This window comes from Centrocercus urophasianus, unplaced genomic scaffold, assembly GCF_019232065.1.
Source record: "Centrocercus urophasianus isolate 14NV4802_14NV808 unplaced genomic scaffold, USGS_Curo_1.0 seq_30, whole genome shotgun sequence".
In the NCBI taxonomy this organism is placed as follows: Eukaryota; Metazoa; Chordata; class Aves; order Galliformes; family Phasianidae; genus Centrocercus; species Centrocercus urophasianus.
The window spans coordinates 1,777,772-1,804,652 of NW_024884867.1; the positions used below are offsets into that span (position 1 = coordinate 1,777,772).

Consider the following 26,881-nt stretch of genomic DNA (forward strand, 5'->3'; position numbering starts at 1 on the left):
GAAGAGGGATCAGCAGCAAGGAGCAGGATGTCAGTAGGTCTCTCCCAGCACTGTGCTTTTCCTGGTCTCTCCCAACCACAGCAGAAGAACAGATATTGGTCTGCTGTGTTCGGACCCAGAGTCATATCCCAACTAGGAAAAACAAACCTTGGTACTGTTCTGAACACCCTGCCTTTTTGTAAGCACAGTTTGTGCTGAAATGAAACAACGGCAGCACGTGACGAATGGCTTCAGTATTGCCAACGGGAGCATGGCATGAACAATGCTGTACGGCCTTACTTACAGCATGCCCCCAGCCTCTGCTCACAGCCCAGTCCCTCCTCCTGTAGCTGCAGAGACTCCAACTACTGGCAGACAGCGAGAGTTTATTTCAGAGCTCTGCTGCAACTCCGCCTTCTGCTTGCCTTGGTTCCCAGCTGGGCCACACTCAGAACATCATCATCATCCTAGCTTCCCTTTCATAAATATCAGGAATCATCCCGAAGGGCGAGTGGACCATGCGGACGGTGTTGATGCCGAACAGCAAATACTCGTAGTGGATGAGCTGCCGCCAGAAGCCGTTGTTGGGCCGGATGATGGGCCGGCACGAGCGGACCCAGGCGTGAGCACTGGCCAGCGACATGGCGTGGTGCTTCATCAGGTAGGCTATGCAGACGGTGGCTGAGCGGCTCACCCCGGCTGCGCAGTGCACCAGCGTGCGGCCCCCGCGCTCACCCACACTGCGGATCAAGTCGGCAACGGAGTCGAAGCAGGCAGAGATGCGGGCTGTGGGGATGTCGGCCACCGGGATGCGCAGGTACTCGATGCCGGGGTGGAACATGTTGGCCAGCTCAAGGGAGACGTTGATGACGGTGGTGATGCGGTTGGCAGCCAGGAGCTGCGCGTTGCCTGCAGCCACGCCGTCGCTGAGGTAGAGGCAGGGGGTGATGCGGGACAGCCTGTGCCTATGGAGGTGCAGCGCGGCTGTCATAGCCCGCGCCTTCGTCCGGCAGTAGCGGTGGACACTGCTGCTCCTCCTTCCCTGGGAAACAAACAGCGTCAAGCGTAAGTGTAAAGATGGCCACGCACAGAGCGTAGGCTGAAGGGGACTTGAAAGATCATCTAGTTGCAACCTCCCTGCAATGGGCTGGTGGCCAGCCATTAGATTACGCTGCCTAGAGCCCCGTCCAACCTGCCCTTGAATGCCTCCAGGAACGGGGCATCCACAACTTCTCCGGGCAGCCTGTCTCACCGTGTTCCTCCCCTCATCCTTGGGCATGACCAACCTACATGGATGCTTCTCACTGCCATCATTAATGAGGTTTTGCCTCATTTTTGAGCCCAGCCCCCAGTATGGCTCACAGTGGGAACACTACCATGAGTACATGGAGCAGGACTAGCCTGAGCTGGGGCATGGCCAGCCCTGTCTCCAGTGTCCTGTGTCGTGTTCCCTGTTCTCTGTCACCTGCCAGCCCCACACTGCAGTGGCTGGGCCGAATTCCCCTCTCCACTGATTCCATGGTAGCGCTGCATGCACAATGGGGGGCGTGGGGCCATGGAGGAGCTGGGTGGTGTGCGGCCCCGTGTCACCTTCTTCCCACCACCCGAGAGCAGGGAGCCCACCAGGGCCTGGTGAGGGGCTGAGGGACCCCTCATACTGCTTGGGGGTGATAGGACTCCTCACACTAATGTGGGGCTGTGGGACCCTCTTAAAACTGCTGGGGGCTGTGGGGCTCCTTCGTGCCATTGTGGGATTGGTGGGACCCTTCACACCAATATAGGGATGGGGGGGCTGCCTCATACTGTTCTAGAGGTGGTGGGATCTCCTCATATAGTTTGGGGGCTTAGAACACACTGACCTGGGGCTGCGGAACCCCTCAAATTAGTATGGGGACGGTGGGATCCCTCACATCATCATGTGGATTGTGGGACCCCTCTCACTGGTTGGGATCCATGGGACCCCTCACACCAGATCAGAGATGGTGGGACTCCTTACAGAACCACACCAGGTCCCCACGCACCCCAAAAAAGGCATTGCTCGTACCCCACTCTGTGTGACCCGATTTCCTATTGCCCGGAGCAGCTGTGTGGACTTTGACATCAGTGTGGGTGACCATGAGCTCCGCAGCTCCCTGTCCCGATCAGCCGGCCGCTCCAGCCACCATACCCTGCTGCTCCTGGAGAAGAAGGTGACAACCTCCCTCCCCTGGGCCGCCATCCTGCCAGCATAGGGGAAGGTTTGCAGTGTTCTCTGCTGTGTTTTGGAGGCTGTGCTTTGGAAAAAAAGGAGGGAGTTCCTCATCCCCTGGCAGCAAGAGCCACAGATGACGAATGGCTGAAGAATGTCTTGTGCAAACGCTTTGCTCCCAGTTCCTCAGAACCCTGAAATCATCACTTCAGCCCTTAAATCTTCAGCCTGCCAGGTCTTAATGCAGATGCCAGGGGCTTTACTCTGCTTTGGGGCTCTGCGCAGCAGAGAGGGAAACAAATGCTGGAGTGGTCAGACCGAATCTGCCCTTAGATGTCATTGCTAAAATAGCCCTGCAGTGAGACACGAGCAACACGTTGACACCTGTCCTCCCAGGAATGGGAATGAGCCAAAGGTTTTACAACATCTCAGCTGCCTGATTGCCCCCTAAGGCCTTGTGCTTTGAGCAGTAATGAGTCTGTGAGCCATGGCAGGCGAGACGCCCCCTCCTGCAGGAAGTGAGGATGCCAGGTGAAGTCTGGAATTACAATTCAGGGCGTCATCAGGCAGAGCTGGACACTGACATGTTGAGGATCCTCATCAGCAGCCTCACAGGAGGGAGCTGAGATGTCTTTTCCTCCGTTCACCATTCCCTGAACCGGGGCTGACGGTCACCTGTGTGCTCCGTGCTCAGCAGAACACGCAGAGTTATGGGTTTCAAGGAGTTGGGGCAGCGCAGCTGCTGTGAGTGAATTAGCATTGAGTGCATCAGCAAAACCAGTGCTGCTCTGGTAGCTGGGCAGCTCCTGCAGTGTGGCACTGAAGGACACGGTTAGGGGATGGGTTGGGGTTGGACTTGGCCATCTTGGAAGTCTTTTCCAACCTTAATGATCCTATGATTCCATTTTTTAATTTTTATTTTTTAATCAGATCAATGTTTAAAGCGATAATTATGGATTTTGGAGCTTCTTTGGAGCTTTGAGGTCACCTTCGTGGCAGGGAGGGAGGGACCTGGCAGGATGTCTTCTTTCACAGAGACAAGCATCACTTCTAAGATCTTTACGTTGAAGTTAGGATAGAGGTATAAGGTCTTACATTTGCCTTCTTAAAGGTAAAGCACTTGGAAGAGGCCAGAAAGAAGATTGAACGTTACCACCAACAGTTGAAGCAGCAGTTTGTGAAAGAACAGGAGAGAAAAACAGCCCGGTGGAAGAAGGCATCAGAAAGGTTTGAAAAATCCCTGGAGGTGTTCAGCCGCAGAGGTAGAAAGCCGTCCGCCCCTGCTGCTGCGGCCAGGCTGCGAGCAAAGGGACGTGAGAAGGGATTGGGAAAAACATCCAGAGAGCTCCTCCCGCAGGCTGTGCTGAGCTGACTGCTGTGTTTCTCAGCTGCTTGCTTGGATTTTCAGCTCGTCCTTCCTGGAAGCCAGTGCTCAGCCTGCTGCAGCAATAAACAGCACCATCCCTCGCCGTCGGGTTCTGCTCCTTTCATATAGATGAGGCTGATGTGGGGGCATGGGCTGAGCAGCAGCACAGCCGTAAGAGGCAAAAAGCCTTCCAAAGGATTGCTTTCCTCTGAGGCAATAGAAAAGTAATGGAAAGCCACTAGAAGATTTTTGGGGGCTTGTCTTGGTCTCTCCTTCCTGTGCCTTTAGAGAGGATCCAAAACATGTGTCATGGCTGCTTGGATCAGAGAGCCAGAGGGTGCAAACAAACCCCTCACTGGAAAAAGAAGAAAGTTTGGTAACTTAAGGCACTAGGGAGAAAAAACAACAAGGAATGAGGTATTGAAGAAGGATCCCTCAAGGTGCAGAAGATCAAGTAGATTTTATTGACTTTCCTCTGTCCTTATCCAAACCAGGGATATTCAGAGTAATGGTAGAATCCCCAAAGCAGGATGGAGTTCAGCTTATGGACAAACCACAGCACTGAGGGTATTTACCCTGATTGCCCACCCTGGTTGCTGCATTGCTGCAGCACAGAGTACATTCTGCTTTTCCTTAAGAGATTCATACGCTTGTTTTTAAAATCCTCAGCATCAGGACAGCACACCTGGCTGGGTTGGACATGATACATTTCTTCTTTCATGCTGGCACTGGGGCAGGCTGGTGTCTGCCTACATCGATTAGCTTGAGCAGCTCTATAAAGCAAGAAGAAGTGTGGTGAAAAACATGGAAGTGCCAACAAGCAAATAACGCTGCACAGTTTTGGAGGAGCTGGAGGCTGTTAGACTGGGGTGGGTTCTGCTGGCTGCCTCTGGGTCTTCCTTGTTGGAAAACACTGGGAGAAATGGGGAAGTTTAACACTGAGCATGGGCTCAGAGTTTGGTCCAGACACCAGATTTGTGTGACCAAATCATGCTGGCGCTGCACCCTTTGGCACGCTGGGTCTGAGTGCTGGCTGATTCCCAGACCTGGCCGTGCAGGAGCTGCTGGCAAGGCTTTCTGCTGATCAAAATAACGTGCTGTGATCTCAGCGCCCCGACAGCTCCGGGGACCTCTGCTGCCTGCAGCCGACTGCAGAGGGTGCTGGTGGCTGAGACTGGAACCAAAGGCAGGATAAATCCCAGCAGCAGCCAGCACTGCCAGGATCCAGCTCCCACCCGTAGCAGCCAGAGATGCGCGCACGATGCCTTCCCTCACCGAAGAGGCTGCAGGGACAGGAGGCTGCAGCGTTATTCAGACGAGCTGCTCCTGCCCAAAGCCCCACGTGGGCAACAGCGGGTGCGCACAGGCTGACAGCTGGGAGCCACTTGGTTCATAGAATCCTAGGCCGGAAAAGACCGCTAAGATCATGTAGTCCGACTGCTGACCGAGCCCCGCCACGTCCCTCAGTGCCGCATCCCCACGCTTCTCGAAACCCGCCGCAAACAGCGACTTCGGCCATTGCGCCTTTGTGCCTGAACCCACCCGCTGCCACCACCCCCAAAATGGCCGCCCAGCGACGTCACGGCCTGTCCTCGCTTTTCATTGGACAGTACCGCTGTCCGTCAAGCGAACGAAGACGCTGAGTGGTTTCAGGGTGTGGGGAAAGAGCCCGCCCCCGCGCGCGGGTTGCCTAGCGACCGGGGGACGCCGGCGGCAGTGCGGTCCGGTCGGAGGTGAGCGAAGCGCTGCGGGAGCGCGGCTCCGTACCGCCGCTCCGTACCGCCCTTCTGTCGGCCGCACAGACTCGCGCCTTCTCCCACAGCCTTCCGAGGATTGCAGAGCTGCAGTCTGATCTCTGCCTCGGCTGCTGCTTAGGAGCTGGGAGCTCTCGTCGCACCGGCTTGAAAGCCAGGAGCCCCTCGCTGCCCTCCCACGGCTGCGCTCCCGCTGCTTGAGAGCCTCCCGGGGCAGCGGTCAGCCCTGCTGGCAGCCCCGTGCCTTCGTGGTCTTACACTGAGGGCCTGTGTAGGAGATGCTGTGTCTCTTCTAGACCTGAAAACAACGAAGTCCCAAGTGTTTAATGGGAGCTGTGTTCCAGCTGTGCTCTGAGTATCAGTGCAGGACACAAAGGAAAGAAACAAATTGCTGGTAATGGGCACAGAGGCTGCAGAGAAGGCAATGATGGCAGCAGGTGCCGTGAAGGCGTTAGATCTGCGCTGGTTGAAACCTAATAGCATTGAGACAGAAAGAATCCTATCTGTCTTGGATGAGACGATTGCCAAGCTGGAGCTGAGCTCCTTGATCCCACGTATTATCGGCTCTCTGGACAGGTTTGCTGATCTGCTGGGACCTGAGATCACAACCAACCTGATGGAGTACCAGAAGCTTTCAAAGCAAATGGAGCAGCTGCTTGCCGCTGCCGAAGAAGAGGACACCACCGATCTCCACTTGCTGGGACAACATCTGAAATGTTGTGTTAGAAATATCCTGAGACTCTTGTTGGCCATCCCTTCACTTTGTAAGGCTCTGAAACACGAAGTTTGGGCACGAGAGCCGGCAACCGAAGCATTTCTCAAAGCCTTCGGGGAGTTCAGGAATTTTATGCTTGGGCGACTCCTGACGAGTCCTACAGAAGAGGAAGAAACGGTTCGGCTCATGGAAGACATCTCCCTCCGGATCAACAGAAACACTGAAACAATCACAGCTCTGCAGGCAGAACTGGCAGCAGCAATCAGGACCCGCGATGAGGAGGTATGGCAGTGTGAGAAATGTTTTCTGACAAAGGGTCGCTGAAGCAAAACTTCAGTAAGCTGAAAAACAATCCCTTTCCTGCAGGTCCTAAAGAGGAGGTTCCAGAAACGATTTCTAAATCAGATTCTAAATATAATTTGAAAATGTTTATTGAATGCTTCATGTTTAAGCTTGGCGTGTTTTGAACCTCACAAGCCACCTTCAATGGCACAAGTTACTGAGCTTAAAAAGGAGCTGCAGGACAGGCACAGATGACTGCAGTAGTATTTCAGCAGGGCTACAGTGTCAGCTGCCAGAGAGAGGCTCCATTCACTGCTGGTGAAATGATGGAAAGTCATTCTAGAGAGAGATTGTTCCGATTAAAATCTATTTTTCCATGCCAGCTCTGCCTTCACTCTTGAAACTAACATTTCTGAGACTTCCAGCTCTAATGCGAGCTACCTTGGAGCATTTATAATTAATGTGTGATGATATAATTTCTTTCTTTTTTTTTTTTTTTTCCCCAGTGAAGGCAGCTGAGGTATGGATTAGCTAATGGGCATTTCTCAGGCTCTTCTCGTGAGTCTGTGGGTTGAGCCAGAATTCAAGCCCTGGACTCCTGACAAGCAATCCCTTGTTTTATGTGTGTGCTTGTCTTTCTGCAGGAGGGGTCAGAAGGGAAGGTTTTGTCCCAGGCTCACTGCACTGAATGGCTCTGATGGAGACGAGGGCCTGCTTTCCCCTTTCCCTACCACTCCTGGGAGATCTGTGAATTGAGACACATGAGATTTTTATGTGTATTTTGGCAGCTTGTCAGTGCACAACAAGCAAGTGTGTTTCACTGCTCCCAGCTGAGGATCCCTCTTAGAGGCGGCCCTCTGAGCTGTGTCCCCCAGGCAGTCACTCCAAGCCTTACCTGAAACCAAAGGGATGATCTTGGCTCCTAGGGAGACACAGCAGGCTTCTTCAGCCTGCAGTGTCAGTGAGCCTGACACTCACCTCCACCTTTGCAATGGTGTCTTTTTCCTCCTGACCACTTTATGCTTCACCTGCACCCCCTGATGACATTTCCTTCTGGTTTTCTGGGTCTAGATTCAGAACAAAGACAATATGATCAAAGATCTCAAAAACAGCATGGAAGTTCTAGACGAATGCTGCAAGAACAACATCCTGCAGGTCAAGTGGGAAGGCGAAAAACAGCAAAAAGAAGAGCTGCAAGCTTCCCAGGCCAGGTGTGCCAAGCTACAGCAGGACATTCAGCAGCTAGAAACACAGCTCAATAAGCAGGTGCTGGAACATCGAGCATCAGAGTTGGCTCTCAGAAAGGTAAACGGTAAAACCTGTCGTAGAGCTGCCAGGTCTGGCTGCAAGTGGTTGTTCTGTCCCTGCCTTTTCCTGGATGCACACGCTGTTTGTCAGTGCACTGTGCTGCCCTCGTGCTCTGCTGATTTCAGCAGAAAGCAGGCCTGACGTGCTGCTGGGAAGTAGCCTGCTCACAGCTCCTTCTCTTGTTCCCTAGCTCTGGAAACTCCCCTGAGTAGTGCTGTGACACTGCACGACAGAGAGCTTGTGCTCTAGTCAGAGTTCAGAGGCTGGGCAGTTGGCAAAGCATCAAATGCAGGTTAGAGCCACTGTTCAAAATCCAAGCGATCCAACTGCACCTCCATTAATGCAGTGGCTCTTTTTTTTTTTCTTTTTTTGGGCAGGCAGGCTGTTGCAGTGACTGTTGTGAAGAGTTGCTCAGCTCATGCAGAGAGATTTACTGACCACAGAGATCCTCCTTTCCCTTTCCTTGTCATGTGCTGGACCCCTGAGCGGCCTGAAATTAACTTTGTCGTGCCAATAGCTGAGAAGTGCCTCATCTGACCTGCTATGATGGCTTGGAAGCCCGTGGGCCAGTGTCATACAGGAAATCATGTGGCTTGTGGCAGGCTGTGGCTGATCTTTCTCTCGGAGTACAAATACAGCATACTTGGTTATAGTACAGGGTTAGGCTGCTGTTAAACTGTCTTACACCTAGAAATATGGCTTAGTTTCAAGAGGCTCCATATTTGTAGGGCTTTCATGTTTACTATTTCTCCATTACTTCAGTTCCAGGGTGGTTGGCCCAGTTTGTGGATGACTTGCCTCATTCCATGAGAGGTTTCCATTTCCTACCACAGAACACGCCTTTCTGATGGGTTTCAATCCTCAGCCCTCATCCAGCTCTATACTATAGAGCTGATAAAGTGCTTTAGGACTCAGGCAATGCAGGTCTGTTCCATAAGAATCTCCAAATCAGGAGCAAAATATAGGTCAGCTGAAGCAAGCTTGCCACAAGGAGGAGATATTCTATTCAAATATAATGATGCTAGAGCTCAAAGCTATGACGCTGTTTTCTAACTCAGGATTTTACACAGAATCATGGAATCACAGGGGTTGGAAGGGACCTTTAGAGGTCATCTAGTCCAACCCCACTGTGAAAGCAGGGTCCCTACAGCAGGAACAGGAAAACATCCAGGTGGGTTTTCAGTATCTCCAGAGGAGGAGATTCTGCCACCTCTGGGAAGCTTATTCCAGGGCTGTGTCACCCTCGAAGTCCAGAAATCCTTTCTCATGTTCCAGTTTGTGCCCATTGCCCCTTGTCCTGTCACTGGGCACCACCAAAAAGAGCCTTGGCCCCATGCTCTTGACATCACCCCTGAGATATTTGTAGGCATTGGTAAGACCCCTCTCAGCCTTCTCTTCCCCAGGGTTCTCAGCCTTTCCCCAAAAGGGAGATACACAGTGCTTCTCATCGTTTTTGTGGCCCTCTGCTGGACTCTCCAGCAGTTCCATGTCTGCCTCGAAGTGGTGAGCCCAGAACTGGACACAGTGCTCCAGATGTGGCCTCTCCAGCACAGAGCAGAGGGGAGCAGAACCTCCCTTGACCAGCTGGCCACATTCTTTGTAATGTACTTTTAGATACCATTGGCCTTCTTGGCTCCCAGGGCTCAGTGCTGACTCACGGTCACCCTGCTGTCCGCTAGGACACTCAGGTCCTTCTCTACAGAGCTCCTTTCCAGCAGCTCAGCCCCTAACCTGTACTGATGTGCACAGTTATTCCTCCCTGGGTGTAGGATTCTCCACTTTCCCTTGTTGAACCTCATCGGATTCCTCTCTGCCCAACTCTCAGTCTGTCCAAGTCTGGCTGAAGGCAGCCTTATGGTGTGTCAGCCATTCCTCAGCTTTGTATCACCAAGCTTCAAGTGCCTGCAAGTAACCTGTCTTGTTTTGTTTCAGAGAAAATGCAGAGTGGAGATGGAAATTCTGAACTGGATCCAGGCATATGACACAGACATGGCAGAAAAGCAGGTATCCTCTCGAAAGCATTACTGCCATGAGCTGACACAGTCAGATGGATCCCTACTGAATGGACATTTGGCTCTCACACAGGAGGCTGTGGATGTGAGGGGCAGTTCTCCATCCAGTAGACGTACGGGCATTGGAAAGTATCACTGTCCTAACTTTGTGTGGCAAAGTTCTCTGCTGCTTTTATTTTAGAAAAGGTTGCATCCGATGCTGAACCCTGCAGAATCTGGGGGAAGAAGAAGTGCCACATTCTGTCAGACGAAGACCTCCTGCTGTTAGGGAACAGGGCTTTCACTTTTGCTTCAATTCTCAGTTCCGTTGGCCCTGTCTGGAATCCAAATCATGTTTCTATATCCTCTGTCCCCCTCAAGAGATGCCAGTCAAGTGCTAAAAAACTTTACAGCCTGCATGCCACTGTCTTGGCATCTATGTTAACCACAGCAGGCTGAGAAGTGTGTCAGCACTCCCTAACCTCACCTCTGAGATGGCCTGAGTTACTTTCATGTACCTGACCTTTTCACAGAGATGAAGGAAAGCCACTGGATTATTGGCAAAGTAAAATGTAGAGGGGGGTCTAGGATCTGTATGCTCATTCTTAGAAATGATCCTATGATTCCTCCCTTGTCAAGTGTTTAGTAATGGCCAAGTATCCTGGTTTTCTGTCTGCTGACTGGCTGCAGCATGATGTCCCAGCAGATTTGGGCAGAAATTGCTAGGACACACATCCACGTTGCTGGTTCCTGTAACCTTCCGCTCGGCATTGTTAAAGGAAAGGAATAAAGTGCTGCTGAGTTCTGCAGTACAGTTAAACCATTAAAACCCTTGGCGTTTTGCAGGCTGACACGATCTGGCTTTTCAGTGGAACATTTTTTTTTGCCCAGAGCATATGCAGGAAGGGCTCTGACCTGTGGCTCTGTCAGGCTCCCAGCTGAGAATGGATGCTGTCTGCAATGCAGGGAGAATCAGGAGAGTATTTCTTCAGAGGAGCGTGAAGACATTAGGACCTGGCTTCTCTCGAAATTCCGTGGGTACTGGGAACATGCCTCCTTTTCAGTCCCTTTGGAAAGGTTCAGCTCAGCTCCCGTTCCAGGTCTGCCTGGATTCAGGAAGGGTAAAAGAACCCTTACCTAGTGATGTATAGGGAGAAGCTGCTGATTGCCCTCAATAATGCTGTAGCTGGTATTTACCTATTGTCTTGGCAGGCTGAGTTTGAGGAGGTTCATGCTGCCTACAACAAGGAGAAGGCCGAGCTGTCCCTGCTGATGGAGAAACATGCTATGCTTCTCCAGGAGTATTCCCAGATTGAGGAGGAGCGCAGGGTAAATGAGGAGAAGAAGAAGCAGGCTTTGGAGAAATTGGCTGTCATGACCCTCGCTGCCACCCGCATCCAGGCCTTCTGGAGAGGCTACTTGATCCGGTCTACCTTCAAGCCGAAAAAAAAGAAGAAGGGCAAGGGCAAAGGCAAGGGCAAAGGCAAGAAGGAAAAGAAATAATCACAACATCTATTTCCTCTCCTGTCAAAGTAGCTGACTTCTTTGAGACAGAGCACTTCCAGATAAAGCATTAGGGTTGAAATAGCATTTGCAGTAAGGCCCAAACGGTCCAGGACTGGAGCTGCCTCACGTACTTTGAGTATAACAAAGTATTGGCATGAAGACACGTCTCACTGTTTCAGGTTTAGCTTTGCTAGCTCTAAAAGATGGAAGAGGTCTTCTGGTGAAGGGACTGGGCTAGGTGTACCAAACAGTGGCTTCTCTCCAATTCTGTTGTTACTGAAGGTGGGAATAAAATCATTCCTGGGGGTGGGATGAAGTTTTTCATCTGGCTCGGTTTCTGCTTGTGTGCATTTGAGAGAATGTTTCCCTTTCCACACGAGGAAGCTGCAGGATCACCGCTGATCCACAACAGAACTGACACAACAGGGCCAGTTTCAACAACGTGCTTCTCCATGGATTCTCCAAGTGTTGGATGCCCTGTGAGCACACTGTTACCTTTCCCTTTCACAGAGGCATGAGTCAAACGTGTTTAACTCTTCCCTGCCTCTCATTTTCAGTAGCCATGTAGCAACTTCATACCAGAGTTCTTCGCTACTCTGCTCCTTAGAGCTGAAACTGGTCATGGATACAATTGCACAGAGCGCTTTGTCTTACATGTTTCATTTTCTTGGTGGAACGAGGCTGTTCATGTTACAGTATGGCACTTCCACTCGCATTCTCTTTACATTTAGTCCGGGAACTAACGGCTTTTGGATCCAGGTTCCAATTGACAGTTTTGCATTCCCTGACGTTGGAGTTTCTTCACTGCAGATTGTTTTCCCAGGACAGCGCAATGCTGGGTGCAAATCCCCAACAGCCACCTGTCCTTTTTCTCCCTCTCTACCTCTGTTCATAAATGGATATCTATAGCAAATGGATCATGATACCATGACACTGAGGCAGACAGGGACCGTTTTGCTAAGGGCAAGAGTCCCTGGAGATGTTCAGGCCCTGCCAGATTTTCCTGGGTTGTTTATTTGTTTAAAAGCATGGGGTCACTGTGACATATCCTCAACGTGCTCAATACAAATCACGGGATTTTTGCCATCTTGCGTGGAGTCCTGTGCAGGTTGCCAAGCACATCCTGAAATCACTCAGGCCTGGACTCAAGGATGTGACAGGCAGGATCAGGTGAGACTCCTCTCTACTCAGGCATGATCTAAGGATGTTTCTTCACTTCTTTGCAGCCACAAGAGAATTCTAAGCTCTGTGGAGACTTTCAGAAGTTTGCACCCATGTGAGTAGTATGGTTATGCTTATGTCAAGAGGGATGTTTCATCTCAGGGTTTGATCTTACAAACACCTACAGCCCTTGAGATCCTGGCCAAAAAAAAAAAAAAAATCTGGACATGTTTTTTTTTTAAACTTTCATCAGAGGACACTGTGTTGTAGGGGCTGATTTTGATGTCTTCCAGTCCAAATTTGTCTAAAGCCTCCAGAGGTTACCTCCAGTGTATGGGAACTGTTGAATGGCCTGCAGCACTGATGGAGCACCTGGGGAAAGGAGCCGGTCAGCCCTGGGAGCACAGGTGAAGGCAGTTCAGCTGTGTGACAGGAAGGGATGGAGCCTGGCTGCACCTCTCTTAGGCCTCATTGAAGGGCTGGCTGCCCCTGGGGGAGGATCACAGAATCACAGAATCACAGAATCGTAGGGGTTGGAAGGGACCTCCAGAGATCATCGAGTCCAACCCCCCTGCCAAAGCAGGTTCCCTACAGCAGGTCGCACAGGTCGGCATCCAGGCAGGTCTTGAACATCTGCAGAGAAGGAGACTCCACCACCTCCCTGGGCAGCCTGTTCCAGTGCTCCGTCACCTCACCGTAAAGAAGTTCTTGCGCACATTTGTGCAGAACTTCCTATGCTGCAGTTTCCAGCCGTTTCCCCTCGTCCTGTCTCCACTCAACATTGAAAACAGTCTGGCCTCGCCATTCTGCCCCCCACACCTTAGATATTTATAGACCTGGATCAGGTCCCCTCTCAGTCTCCTTTTCTCAAGGCTGAACAGACCCAGTTCACTCAGCCTATCCTTGTAGGAGAGATGCTCCAGGCCCTTCACCATCTTCGTGGCCCTCCGCTGGACTCTTTCCAAGAGATCCTTGTCTGTTTTGTACTGGGGAGCCCAGAACTGGACGCAGTACTCCAGATGAGGTCTTACCAGGGCAGAGTAGAGGGGGAGGATCACCTCCATCGACCTGCTGGACACGCTCTTTTTAATGCACCCTAGTAAGCCATTGGCCTTTTTGGCCACAAGGGCACACTGCTGGCTCATGGCCAACCTGTCATCCACCAGGACATCTTTCATGTCATCCACCAGGATCTCTTTCTGAAGAGCTTTCCTTGGTGGAGCTTTCCCCCTGGGCTCTTCTGATAGGGGTGAGCAATCTTCTTCCCTTTATAGCAGCTCTCTGTTGCGCCAGTCCTTTTGTTATCACACCTTTATTGTAATGCTTTTATAGTCCATGTTTCTTTTGGGTTGCTTTCAGGTAGTGGGCATGCCCTTATGAACTGTCTCAGTTTCTGCTAGTGCTATTGAGGGGGGTCTGATGGGAGGAAGCGTTCAACCAGATTCAGGAGAGCAGTGAAGCTGTGTGCAGAGTCTGGCTGCGTCCTTTTTTCACCTGAGGATCTGGACCAGGCAGCTCCTAAGGCTCCAAGCCAAACGTTCTCATTGGAGATGCCCCAAAGCTGGTGTCAGGGGCCTGATGAGGCATCTCTTCCATTGCTGCTCCACGTGGCTGAGCCCAGCTTCTAAAGCCCTCGTTCACGGGACTTCATTCTTGCAAACTGCCAGAGGTGCAGGTGATCAGCGAGCTGTGATGTGATTAGTGGGATAAGAGCAGATCAGCCAGATCAGGGAAAGGAGATCCCCGCCTCTGGGAGGGAGGAGGCACAGAGGAGAGGGCTCTTGGCGTGACCAAGGTCCTCGTGGTGCTTCATTGGGCGCTGTGCGGAGAATGAGGGACCTGGAGACGAGGGGCTGCCGCTGCCTGTTCCAGCACCACGGGGAGTGAGATCCTGGGCAGCCTGATCGGGTGTGGGATCCGGGGGTTCTGTGATTCTGCAGTTGTGTGATTCTAAGAAATGCCACGGTGCTGAGGGGGCGCGTGGGGCCGCAAAATGGCGGCGGGAGCAAAATGGCGGGGGCTGCGGGATGCTGCGCCCAGAGAGGCTGAGGGGCCGCGCGCCCTTCCCGCCCCGCCGCCAGGGGGCGCTCTCGCCGCGCGCCGCCTCACGTGCCCGCCTACTCTCTGCGCCCCCCCCCCCACGTTCTCCGCATGACGCACCGCGGCGCCGCCCCGCGCCGGTGCCGGCAGAGCGCAGCGCAGCGTTTCGGGGCGGCGGGGCCGCGCCGCGGGTTCTATGGGGAAAGCGGCCGCGCTGTGCAGCGGCAGCACCCGCGGGCTGGTCTCACTGCTCAGCGCCGTCCCTTGCTTGGCTTGCCACGAGCTGCCGGGCTCCGGTCGTCGCGCCATGAGCGCCGAGACGGCGGGTGCGGGGAGCCGGGGCGGCGGTGGCGGAGCGGCGGCGGGGGGAGCGCCTGCAGCGCCGGGCTCCGACACCTACAAGGGCTGGCTCTTCAAGTGGACCAACTACCTGAAGGGCTACCAGCGCCGCTGGTTCGTGCTCAGCAACGGGCTGCTCAGTTACTACAGGTACCGTGCCCGTCTCCTCGGGGTGGGATGCGCTGGGCTCGGGGTTCGCTCGCAGCCGTTTGGGAGCGGGGTTGGTGTACGGCTGGTCGGCGTTCTGTAGAGGTTTATAGCTCTGAGTTGCTCCAGGTGTTGTCTGGAGGTCCGTTGAGCTGAATGGAGCTTTCCCTTTCCCATCCCAAATTCAGCCCCGCTCTGCCTTCCTTGGTCGCCCCGTGCTGCAGGCAGGTTGTGGGTCCCAGCTCCTGATGGAAGCAGCCCGGCTCCTGGCAGAAACTCGACAGGAGTCCTGAGGTCAGCCCTGGGCTGTCAGGGGCCATAAGTGTACCGTGGTGTGTCTGCCCGCCTGCAGCTTAACCCCAAGCTCAGAGCTGCTCCCTGTCCACAGCCCTGCAGTGACCCTGCAGCCCGCACTGTGTTTGCACGCTCAGCGTTCAGACACGGCCGGGCAGAGCTGTGCCTTTGGGTCAGTGGCTGAAGCTCAGTGCTCCGCTTGTAACCACGTCAGAATATTGTCTTTGTATGGCTGCCAGGTCTGTCACGAGCAAACAAGTGGCTTTCTCCAGCAATTGCCTGAGAGTTGTACAGCTAAGGTTATTTTAAGGCAGTTTTACATGTTTTAGGCTGAAACGACAGAAAGCTCCCAGGAAAGTGAGTTGGCAGTGTTATGTAGAAGGGCTTGCAGCCCTGCAGCCGCCGATGCTTTGTGGTGCGTTGTTGGGAGGGCTGCCTCTGACACCAGGAGCTTCTCAACCTTTCCCCTCACTGAGCCCAGAGAGAGCTGAGTTAACACAGCTGTGGGGCAGGAGTGTGAGAGCAAAGCACAGAGCATGGGGGGAAGTTTCTCCTAAACAAGTGGGAGGGAGATCTGCGATGCTTTTCAAAACCAGCTCTGTTAGAGGGCAGCCATGCTGACCCAGCTGGTGTCAACTAGGCTCGCTTGTGGCAGAAGGCTTCACAGAATCCTGGGGAAATGGGCATTTGTTTTTCTTTTAAGAGCTGTTTTTAGCTGCCTGATAGCAGCAAGGAAGTGCCAGGTATCAGGCAGTGTGTTTCATCCCTCGTTTATGTCAGGAAATTGCTTGATTGTTTGACTGGCAAAGAGTCTGAGTTTGGATCCGAGTTCTGGGGAAGCCCTGTGCTGCTGTGAGCCACATCTCCTGTTGTCTGCTGGGTCTTTGTGCTCATCCCTGCTCTGTGGATGCATGCTAGAATTTTCTGCTTCTGTTTGTGCCACCAAAGGCTGCACAGGTTAAATTGTGACCTTGCAGGTACTACGCTGTGCTGTCCTCTCTGTGGCTTTTGGCACCTGTGCCATTTGAATTTTGGAAGACTGTTCTCCTGATGCACTGCCTTGATGATATAGGTGTTGGGTTTTCAGGACTAGCTTGAGGAAGGTGGTAAAACTTCATTCTGCTTGTCAGCTCCATCAAAACACTGTTCCCTGTTGCCTAAGTGGCTTCCTTGAGTGTATCGATTTAGCTGCAGTCTGAAGCTTTTCTTGTTTCGACTTCCTGCTGTTCTCTGCTTAGCTTAGCAAGGGGTGAGAAGATGGGGAGCTGCACAGCAAAATTGTTGACCTGGAAAGGGTCCCTGGTCTTTGGAGTGACCTCCTCCCTTCCAGATGCTGTGTGCAGGGATACAAGACTCTGCTGCTCCTGCTTGGGCTCTGCTCTGCGGGGTGGCTGAGGTTGGACTCTGATAAAGGCAGCTGTGTTTCACAGGGCTTTGCTTGAATAGTTAAAATACAGCTGAGAAAGGGTGGGACTGGGCACAGCAGGGGGCACACTGCATGAACTTCATGCACATCAGCCTTCTTCCTGGGACTTAATTACAGGACAGCACCCGGAGCATTGCTGGTCCTATTCAGCCAGGAGACTCATCTGCAGGAAAACCACCACGACTTTCTCATTACTTCTGAATGACTGGCATTTGGAAGGTTGAGTAGCTCCTTGGCTGCTTCTACATCTTAATAGCCATTGACTGTCTCTTTTAGGCTGTGCGGTATTCTGGCTGACTTGGAAGTCCACAGCACAGAGGTGATGTTGGTGTTGGGAAGCAGTGTTCAAGCACGGCACAGCTACTTGTCTCATTAATGAGCAAAGCTCTCTTTCCTAACAGTACTGGCAGGTTGCCACTTGCAGATTTATCACTATCTCTAATTGGTGTATATATAGGAGAACTTAATCACCTTGAACAGGTACAGGTTTTCAAGGAGAGTATCTTTAGGTAAGTATTAATTCATCAAAGGTTAGCATTGGCTCTCGTGATCAAGGTTCTGGGTGTGGGCTGCCTTCTCCATAAGCTTGCTCTTATTTCAGCTAGCTCGAGTTTCGTGCCGTCTCCTCTACAGGTTTGGTGCCTTAAAGCAGTGCCAAATGGGGGGGGGGGGGGGATATTTCATGCTGTGTCTAATTTGCTCATAGTTATGATGCAAAAGGCTCCTGGCCAGCTCGCGGCCTCAGCTCCCCTTTCAGTGCTGGGCAGTGCTCCTGCAGGAATGAGCTGATGCCTGGAGCAGATTAGCTGTCCTGCCTGCCCTGCCCTGCCGTGGCAGCTTGCTTCCCTGGAAAAGCTGCTTCCCAGAACAGGCTTCTTCGCATAGCTCTGTTTATCTGGCAGTTAACTCTTGCTTAGCATTTTAAGATCTTGAGTACAACCCAGAAGGTTCTTTTCTGGCTCCAGCTGAGAGCTGGGGCAGGGAGCTCACTGAGAATCACAGAACTGGGGGCTTCCAGAAGATGCCTCTGGTCCTGACCCCCTTCATGATGCAAGGCCCACCCTGTGAGGACAGCCAGGACCTTTGGCTGCTGGGCTTTGACTTACCCCCAAGGTATGAGACTGCACAGCCTGTGCAGGCCCCTCTGCCAGTGTGGGATTGCCCTCTGTGTTAAAGTATCTTCCTTATACTTAATCTTCACGTAATAAAGTGAAGGGAGAGGTACCTCCCTACAGTGGTTTTATAACAGCTCATCTCTGCAAGCACAGAAGTAGCTGAGTGTCCTTGACCATTTTTCATCCTCCAGGTGATGGAAACGTGCAGGTTTTCAAGACAGCCCTGTGGCTGCGTGGTAACTCTGAGCTACTTGTATTTAACCAGCATTTTTGTGATGCTTGTTCCCAGTCATCTTGTTTTCACAGGATGCTTGCTTTATCCATATGGTGCTCTGCTGTTAATCACTGTTCATTTTTCTGTTTTTGAGGAATCCCATCTTGGTGCTTTGTAACCAGAGACGCAATGCAAGTCAAAGCAGTGCTCAAGCTGTCGGTTTGCAGACCAGGTTCCTCTGTTCCCAGATTATTGCTGCATGCAGGGAGTCCCTCATCTCTTAAATCTGGTGTAATGGCCCATGTGCTTTATTGGATGAAGCTGCAGCAAAAGTAAGTGCTTTACTGCAGTAAGCTCAGCATTTTGAGGTGGCCAGAGGAGCAGTGCACTCTGTTTTTGAGGGGTGTAGGTGTAACCTGCACTGCTGTCTCGAGGTAGACTTCAGACAGCATCACACATGCTGCAGTTTTAGTTCCTGGAGACTATTGTGAGTATGGGTAGTACTTATGGGCTCACCTGCATGGGTGCCTATGGGAGAATAGTTACTGTCTGACCACTTCTGGTGTCAAATGCTCCAGCTTTTATTGTGGTGTTTGTCCTCAGCTGTCCTCCATGGAGGCTGTGGCAGTTTGCTCAGGGCTCCCTGGTTTGAATTGCTTTCCATTCAGTGCACTGTAACTCACCATGGGGCCCCTCTGCTGTTTCCATGTTGCAGCAGGTTGGGCTGCTGAACCTTTCCGTATCGTATCCTGCTTGCATATTCATTACACTGTAGCTATAGGTAACTTTGGTAATTGTAGGTGACTTGAGTGCACGGTGACATTGGAGCCCTCTGCTCCTTGCAGGGACCTCAGACCCACAGCTGATGGCAGAGCTGGAGTCGCTCTGAAACATGAGTTGTTGTTCCCTGGTGTCTTGGAAGTCCCCGCATTGGAGTGTGCTCGAAGGTGGGGCTGGTGGAGGTGTTAGATTCCCCATCAAGTCTTCATTATGCCGTTCAATTATTTTAATCGTTCTCCCATCAGCTTGGCAGGGCCCTTGATACGTTTTATTCTGACCTTTGTTTGGTTTTGATCGAGAAGCTTGTTTAATAATTAATGGCTTCATTTCTCTTTGTCTGACGACTGCAGGCGGACGGGGCGTGCTGCAGCTGGCTGTGCTGCTCCTGGGTCAGCCACTGCTGACTCACACGGCTGCGTGTGCTGAGCCTCCAGGCCCTGCAAACATCAACTTGAGAATTAAAAAATGCCAGTTTGAAGGCATGGTACGGCGGGGCTGTTGGCACAGCTCGGCTGGCAGCAGGAAGCAGAGTGCATCCCCTTGGCTCCTTGCTCCTGGTCGCGCAGTGTTGCGTCGTGCTGCTCAGCATTTGCTGTGCTGTGGTGAAATTCTGCAGCGTAAGTGTGCAGCATGGCTTCCGTGTGCATGTCAGCAGTGAGCTGTCATGCTCGGTGCAGCAGCTGTGTGCATCCAGCAGCCCTTCCCTTCACGCTCCTTTGGGCCACGCTGCGTTTCTGTCAACCTTCCTGAGCTTTTCTTTTTTGCCTTTCCTTTTAAATCTCGCTCTTCGAGATGGGATATTCCTGCTTTGAAATCACGACTGAATAGATGTGTGTGTGCCCACTGTGACTGTGGAGGAGGGCCTTCATTTCCTAAAAATAGTCTTAATTCTCTGTATCTTTCTAGATAAAGAGCACTGTGCAGGCATGCACAGCGGGTTGGAGTGGTTTCTGCTCTGCATGGGAAGATAAATATGGTGCTGTAGGAGTCGGTGCCTTGCCTTTCCTTTTTAACATGAAGCAGTGATGCCTAAAGTCTGTTATTAGCAGCTAAAGGTTTCTGCTCAGCACTTTATAAGGAGCAGAGCAGAAAATGATGTCCTTTACACCTACTGCTTGTGTATTGCTGCTATATGCAGAAGACCTCCTTCCTTTGGGTTGGGGTTGGTGTGGATGCCTCAGCAGTGTGGCTGCGTTGTTAATGAATGGAGGAGGGCCCTTTTCTCAGCACAGCCTCACTGTGCTGTGTGCTGGCAGTGGGCAGCCAGGTGCCAGGCCCCAGCAGGGCTGCTCGTAGCCAATGCCTGCCCTGTGTGTATCTGTTCACAACCTGTCCTTTTTCAGATCTCCTGTGATTGTGGAGGGTGATGGCCCGTGTTGGAGGCACGGAAAGCACACAGGTCATGGCTCAGAGCAGCTTGCAGGGCTCCTGCCAGCAGGACAGAGACACCTCAGGTGTATCATGGACGAGTTTGGGACCTCCTAGGACAGTGATGTTCTCCTCTTGGTGAGCGCCCAGCAGAGAGCTGAGAGCAGGCATGTGCTTCAGTGAGCATCTTTCTGCCTTGCAATGTGCAGCAGGTGAGCGGTGCCACCTGAGCCTGCAGCTCGTTAGGAGTTAAACCAAAGGTTAACTCCTTCATCGAATCCTTTTTGGAGGCCCTCCTGACCCAATTGTGGTCAAGTGTAGGCTTTCGTTCTTCAGAAGTCCCATCCTTTGTTATTAGGATGCATACCTTCAAGCATTGATGTTTCCAAGTGTGTAGCTGTATATGCACACGTCCTTACTCTGAATGATGCTGTGAGCTCTGCATTTGCCATTTATTGTTCCCGTGTTACCACTTAGGTGTTACTCAGCAGATCTTGTGGAGCAGAAAGTGCTACAGGTTTATTATGTGTGGTCAGATGAAACTAATACACGGCTTCATCCAAGCAGTTTTTCCTTTCCCTGCTGCTTATGTATCTGTGTTGCTGCAAGACTGCTGCAGGCTCCCATCTCAGCCTCTCCCGGGATGTAATTTCTGAAAGCAGCAGGAGGTAAGGCAGTTCTCAAACCAAAAGCCATTTTGCCTGAAGTCGTCTTTTGTTTTTATGCTGCTGGTAGGTTGCTGCATATTTCATGGAAATAGTACAAAAGGTGACAGAATCGTCTCAGTCTTGTGTGATTTAAATTGAAGGTGCACTGCAGGCTCTGGGCTCCTATTGCTGGTTTGCGCTGTTCCTTTCTTTGTCTTGAGACAGCGTGGGACTCCTGGTGAAGCTGTTTGGTGTTCACAGCAGCTGTGTCTCACTAAGGATCTATTGGGAGTGCTGTGTGGCTGGATATGTGTTGAGTGCTTGGTCATGTAATGTGATTTTTCTTTTTATAGGTACCAGATTACACAATACTAGCCCAGTATTTGCTTTGGAGTATCTTTATCAGTGGTGCAATCACAGCAAGTCTGTGGATGGTACAAACAAGAGCAGAGAGGCTGCTGTGCTAGAAAGTGCACCATCAGGTGGGAAACCCAGGAGATGGGTTTTCACTGGAGGTAGGGGCCAAGCACTGGGGTCCTGCAGTGCATTCCTGGAGGTACCCAAACTCTGGCTCCATAGGGTGCTGAGCAGCCCAGTTTGGTTGCTCCTGCATACAGCAGGTTGCACTTGAGGCGTCCCAAGGTGCCACCTAATCTCTGTTAACGTATGGTTCTGTCCTTGTGTTGTTCCTGCTCTGCTCTCTCTGTGGGTGAGGCTTAAATCACGCCACAGGGATGTGGGGTAGGAGTGCCCATAGGGGTGAACCTTGTAATGGCTGGGCCTTGCTGCTGTGCACTGAGCTGGGAAATAAGCAGGGTCCACTGTAAGTCTGAAAAGCTGCTTTGGTGGGGAGTCAGCAAGGACACTGGTGCTTAAAGTGTGGTTCAAGCAATATAACTGCACTGTGTGCTCTGTGCCTGTTATGAAGTGGATCTTTTAATAGTGCTGGGAGTTTAGTTTTGTAGAAACCAGCAGTGCTCATCAAACTGCTCCAGCCCAAGCTTAGCAGCAGTGGTTCCTGCACCGTTTGCAGCTCTTCTGCTTTTTTTCCCCCCCCTTCAGTTTGGTAGTTTTATTCTCTAAAGTTAAGGTCAGACTAGAGGAAGGGCTCCTGTCTGGTATTTGGGGGTTGACGAGCCAATACAAATGCATGCACATCATCTAGGATGTGACTAAACTGCTTTGCTGGTGTATTGTGGGTTTCATTAGAGGGTGTTTAAATACAGAATGGATGGGAATTGTGGACCCGGCCGAGCTCACATACCGTAGGAGCAGGGTTTACTTCAGGAGCTGAAGGATAGGAACCCTGCCATGTTCTCACCTGTGTGCTCGTGTCCGTGTAGCTGCTGGGACGTCTGCAGCCCTAAGATGCCTTTACAGTGCAGTGTTGAATATCTTGGGCTTCTCCAGTTTGGAGCATCACAGGTTCATGCATGACCTGCCATCCCCGGTGAAGCACTGCTGTGATGTCACTCGCTCAAAATGTGTCATGGGAACAAGGCTTTGCTTTTCATTTCCCAATGCACAGCAGCTGTAAGCAGGCATATCAATGTGTGTGCTGTCTGCTGGTGGGAACAGGAGGAGTTCAGTTCCACGGTCCTCCAAGCGCTGCAGGATGGTGGTGGCACATCTGCAGCGAAGCTGGGAGCGCACAGCTGGGCTCTCCTTGCTGCTGCCACAGAAGCTGCAGTCAGATGCAGTGCCCCCTGTGTTGTACAAGTAAAGTCTGTTGTTACCATCAGGTGTGTTTCTAGTTTACGGTTGGGGTTTGTTTATGGAACTGCTGGTTAATCTGCACTGATTTCACATGCACCTGACTGAGCGCTGTGGTGCCCTGTGTAGGTGTTACAGTGAGCCTATGTCCCGCCAGCAGGAACAGCCTTTAAGTGCACTCCATGCCCAAGAAAAACACTGAGAGAGGGCTTGTTGGTCAGGCTTTATGCTGCTGCAGCTGGATGTGGTGGATGGCAGCTGCTGAGCAAGACTTTAGTGGAAGGAGCAGGATGGGAAGCACAGCACCCTGCTGCTGAGATACTGAGAGCCATTCAGTCTTCCAAAGCCATCTTTTATCCCAATTGTTTTTTCCTTTAGTTGCTAATGGGAGAAAACACGGTAGATGTTTATTGGCTTTGTAAGAGAGCAGAGAGAACAGGGTTGGTAATGTGTGATGTATTAAGGGAGAGTTTATAGCCGGAGTAGTGAAAACCTGGCAGAGATGCTTCAAACTGCTGTCTGGTTTCAGTGTGCTCGTGTGATTGAAATGACTGAGGGCACGTTGTACTGCTCAGTGCTAAGTGCACCTTTTGTATCTTTAATAAAACCTCAAGAGGAATGTTTCTGCTGTGCCAGATCTCTATAAAAAGAATCTGCTCCTGCGTGCGAGCGTTGTGGGTCTGACAGCTTGGTTTTCTCCACTTGATCTTCAGGTAATCTAGCTCCCTTTCTTGGGGAGGAAAAAAGAGCATTTTGCTGCTTTTTGACTAGTGTGTACTTCTTAGTGTGCTGTTCTGGGAAAGGCTTCCTACAGCAGCCCTCCTTCTGCTGCGCGTTACAGCCTTCCTTTTGCCCTTGAGATCCATCTCTCCCAGCAGTACAAAACCTCCTCCTTGTCACTGTGCCTCCAGCTGTTCTTCCACCTGCTGTCCTCCGGGGCCTGGAGGACCAACTCCTCCACGCCAACATGTGCAACTGGGGGAATACTTCAACCTCCTGCAGGAACCAGGAGTGTTGTGGTGTGCTTTTCCAAGCACCAAAGACCCGTGGTGCTAGGTAGGCTGCTTTTGCTGGAATTGGAGTGTGTGATTTCCTTCCAGTGCTGAGCTCTGCTTGCCAACATCTGTTTTCAGAGGTGTGACTGTAATCTCATGACATATTGGAGGAGTTTCCATTGATGTGCTGGTGTCAGTCAATGCACATAGTAAATAGCTTTCTACTTTTCCTGTTTTCACTCTTTTTTTTTCTGCACTGACAAAATGAGTGGGTCACTGCCCCTTTGTGTGGTAGTGCATTGCTTGCTTTGGTCAGCTGTCCTAATTAGAACAAATATCCACTCACAGAGCTCATCCCCCTAGGAGCAGGTCAGACTTCAAATCATGGAATTGTTAAGGTTGGAAAAGACCTTTAAGGTGCTCAAATCCACCCCCGTGCCCACTGACCACATCCCTCAGTGCCACATCCTCACTGTTCTTGTGCCCCTCCTAGGACAGTGGTGTTCTCCTCCAGGTGAGCACCCAGCTGAGAGCAGGCAGTAGATCCCAGGCAGTGCTGAAGCAGCTGTAAGAATTGCACATAAAGCTCCCTAAGCATCTTACTGCTCCGAGGGGTTTCTTGCAAAACAGTATGCTGAGGTAACGCTGAACGTCTGGTTTGAGCAATTGGGAAATTCACTTAGAGCTCTAACTCAGCCTTTTCTAGGTGAGAGCAGCTCCTTGTGAAGGAGGTTGGCTTTGCCTTCCCCTCCTCGGCTGCACATTTAACTTTTCTGTTCCTGCTAACCATGATCAATATCCATAGGATTTCTGCAGCAAACACACTGCCCATCAGCACTGATCCCAGTGCAGAGGATGGCATGACTCAGATGCCCAAGATGAATTTCTGAAGGCGTGTGTGACCTGTATGTGCTCTGTGTGGCTGTGTATTCCTGCATGGAGACAGAGGGGGAGTGTGGGTCTCACTCAGTGCTCCTTATTTTGGTGCTCTGTCACTGATCAGTTAGTGTCTTGCTCTAACCACTGGGCCTTTTCCATGTTTCATCCTTGTCTGACCCTGAGCAGAGGCTGCTGATGGCAGGTGGAACTTCAGGAAGAAATCTCAAGATGTTGATGATGGAAGGCGTGTTGGGGTGTTTGGTATTGCAGGGAAAGCCCTTGAGATCAGCTGCTCAAGGTCACCTGGGCATCTGCAAGATCTGCCAGATCTCTTGGATCTGCCAGGCTGAATCATGGGCCAGTAAGCAGTTAACTCCTGATTTCTATTTTAAAAAAGCTCTTGGCATCTCCAGCGGCTGAAAAGCCAGCTGCCAACTTTTTATTTTTTGGGCTGGGTCATAAGGAATGGGAAAGATCCCACGTTGCGTTGTACTGCCCCAGGCACTCACATTGCACCCATGGTTTAAGTTCTTGCATTTTCTTTTTGTTTCATCGGTTATACGGGAAAAGAAATGCTGTTCACTGAATTGCTAACCCTTATGCTTCCCAGGAACGTGTCCCAAAGGATGCAGCGGTGAGCCTGTAAATCTGACCATCCCGCAGGCATTATAGTGGAGATCATGGAAATAACTTATGTATATATCTCAGTTCCTGAGCTCATGCACTCTTCTGCTCAAGCAGCAGCTTTGTGCCAGCTGCCCGAAGAGCTGGATGTGAGCTGAGCCCAGGAGCTGTGTGGTTTGGTTCCAAATGCAGTGATCTAGCTTTGCCTCTTACCCAAATGATGTGGGTTCTGCATCCAGTTCACCTCTCCTCATCAGGTATGTATCTAGAAGAAATAGCTCATCCAGACAGAAATTCCTTGCTGTGGCTTTAGTGCTGTTTCGAAGCTGGCAAAAAGAAAAGTGCTGACTTTAAAATGATCTTCAGTGTTGGAAGTTGCGGGCTGTAATTCATTCACAGCATCTCCAAAGGGAAATTGGTACTGAAAGCATTAACATCAACTGCATCTTGCAGAAGGGCAGCAGCCCACAGCAGGAGAAACATTCTTGGGATGAAGCTCGTCTGTCCATGTTAGGTCTGAGCAAGAGTGGATGAGACTTGTGCTCAAACCAGACCTCTGTAATCTGAAAACCCAGGGGCATCCTTAGCAGTCTGAATAGCGTTATGAATGCACATCAGTGGGGTAAGAATACAATGCCTGTCCTCTATTGGCTGTGCTGTGCACTCATGTTCTCAGACGTGGTGGTGAGAAAATGCAAACAGGAGATGACTGTGGCTTTATCCTGATCATTTAACACCATTTCCAAGGGCCAGGAGGCCAGTGCGAACTTAAAGGCTGCGGCAGTAACAAGCACAATTACTGCCTGAGGCTCACGTCTGCTGGGCTGCGTTTATGTCAGCGTTCTTGTGCAATAAGAGCATTTGTCAAATTAACCTTGTGTATGGTAATTTGTTCGTTCTTGCTTAAAACAGAGCCACCAGACGTGTAATTCACGCGTCTTGCCGTTTGCAAGCTAACTCCTGCCCACGTGATGGGGTCTGGACCAGACCTTCCTTCAGAGTTTAACTGAGGTGTTGTACTTAGTGGCAGTGCTACCCACAGATCTTGATTTGTTTCTTTTTTTATTTTGTGTGTGTGATCTTCATCTCAGTTGACCATTTTTTTCTAAGCAAAAAGACTGATCTGATGTTTTTTTTTTTTTTGAGAAGTGGGGAGGGGGGGTTTGTATCAGTGCCCTCTGAAAGCTGAGCCTTTGGGAGCTGCATCACCTGCCCTCCTGGGCTGTGCTTGGGGGCTGTGGTTTGCCACTTCTGTTTAAGCATTGCAGTTACTGGAACTCACAGAAACGCCAAGGTTGGAAGAGACCTTCAAGATCATCCAGTCCAACCATCCACCCATCACCAGTAGTTCTCACTAAACCACGTCCCTCAACACAAAATCCAAATTAGTTCCTTGAACTAACGTGATGCCACAAGTTTCCTGTTAGTAAGGCAGACACTTTAGGAACCCTTCAATTTCACCAGCTCCTTGCCACACTCAGCTTCATCACGATCTTCCATCAAATCAGCCGTATTGTCCACAGCACTCTGATCTCTGTGTCCCAATCATTCCTTGTGATTGCATCCCGAGTTCAAGGGCATTGCTCCTCCAGCGCTCCAAGCTCCAGTTTCCACAAGGGAACATCACAGTTTGAACCAAGTCTGCTCACTTCTAGGCGAACTTCTACAAAACCTCACCTTGAATTTAATCAGGAATTAAACCATGGGGATGTGGAGGATACCAAAACATGAACAATGAATAATGTGATGCATGGGGGAAAGGTTTGTAATGAGAAATAAAGGCATGAGAAACAAAGGAAACGTACTGCCCTGGGATGTTTCACTTACAGTTACAGCAGTGGGTTATTAACTGCAGAGCTTACCATTTGCAGCAGAGCACTGTCTCACAGCACACGCTCTGACATGTTTGGACATGGAAGAATAGGGGAAAAAAAGAAGAAAAAACAAACAACAACAGAGCACCCTCTCACCATCCTTTCTGATTGCTGGGGTGAACAGACTGCTACAAAATGTAGGTTTTCTAACTCTTTCCTTCCCTGTCCCAGCTTAT

At 51.1% G+C, this 26,881-nt stretch overlaps 3 protein-coding genes across 8 annotated transcripts in view; 2 read left to right on the plus strand and 1 right to left on the minus strand.

The window, feature by feature from the left end:
- Window positions 1-427: 427 nt before the first annotated feature.
- DUSP18 (dual specificity phosphatase 18) lies at window positions 428-1,258 on the minus strand. The gene is made up of 2 exons (XM_042829067.1): window positions 1,232-1,258; window positions 428-1,021 (listed from the first exon to the last, which is right to left on the minus strand). The coding sequence occupies exons 1-2, from the start codon at window positions 1,256-1,258 to the stop codon at window positions 428-430; spliced, it is 621 nt and encodes a 206-aa protein (XP_042685001.1).
- A 4,343-nt stretch (window positions 1,259-5,601) lies between these two features.
- On the plus strand, window positions 5,602-11,250 carry IQCD (IQ motif containing D). The gene is made up of 4 exons (XM_042829165.1): window positions 5,602-6,284; window positions 7,356-7,589; window positions 9,525-9,596; window positions 10,796-11,250. Exons 1-4 carry the CDS (start codon window positions 5,685-5,687, stop codon window positions 11,084-11,086), a joined length of 1,197 nt encoding a protein of 398 aa, XP_042685099.1. The 5' UTR covers window positions 5,602-5,684; the 3' UTR covers window positions 11,087-11,250.
- A 3,236-nt stretch (window positions 11,251-14,486) lies between these two features.
- OSBP2 (oxysterol binding protein 2) overlaps window positions 14,487-26,881 on the plus strand; it is a 63,186-nt gene continuing 50,791 nt past the window's right edge. For all 6 annotated transcript variants that reach the window (XR_006170511.1, XR_006170512.1, XR_006170514.1 and 3 more), the window contains exon 1: window positions 14,487-14,779. Coding sequence is in view for 1 of the 6 variants with exons in the window: in XM_042828500.1 (XP_042684434.1) it covers window positions 14,487-14,779 (293 nt within the window). In the remaining 5 variants the exon portion in view is untranslated. The remainder of the gene's footprint in view (window positions 14,780-26,881) is intronic.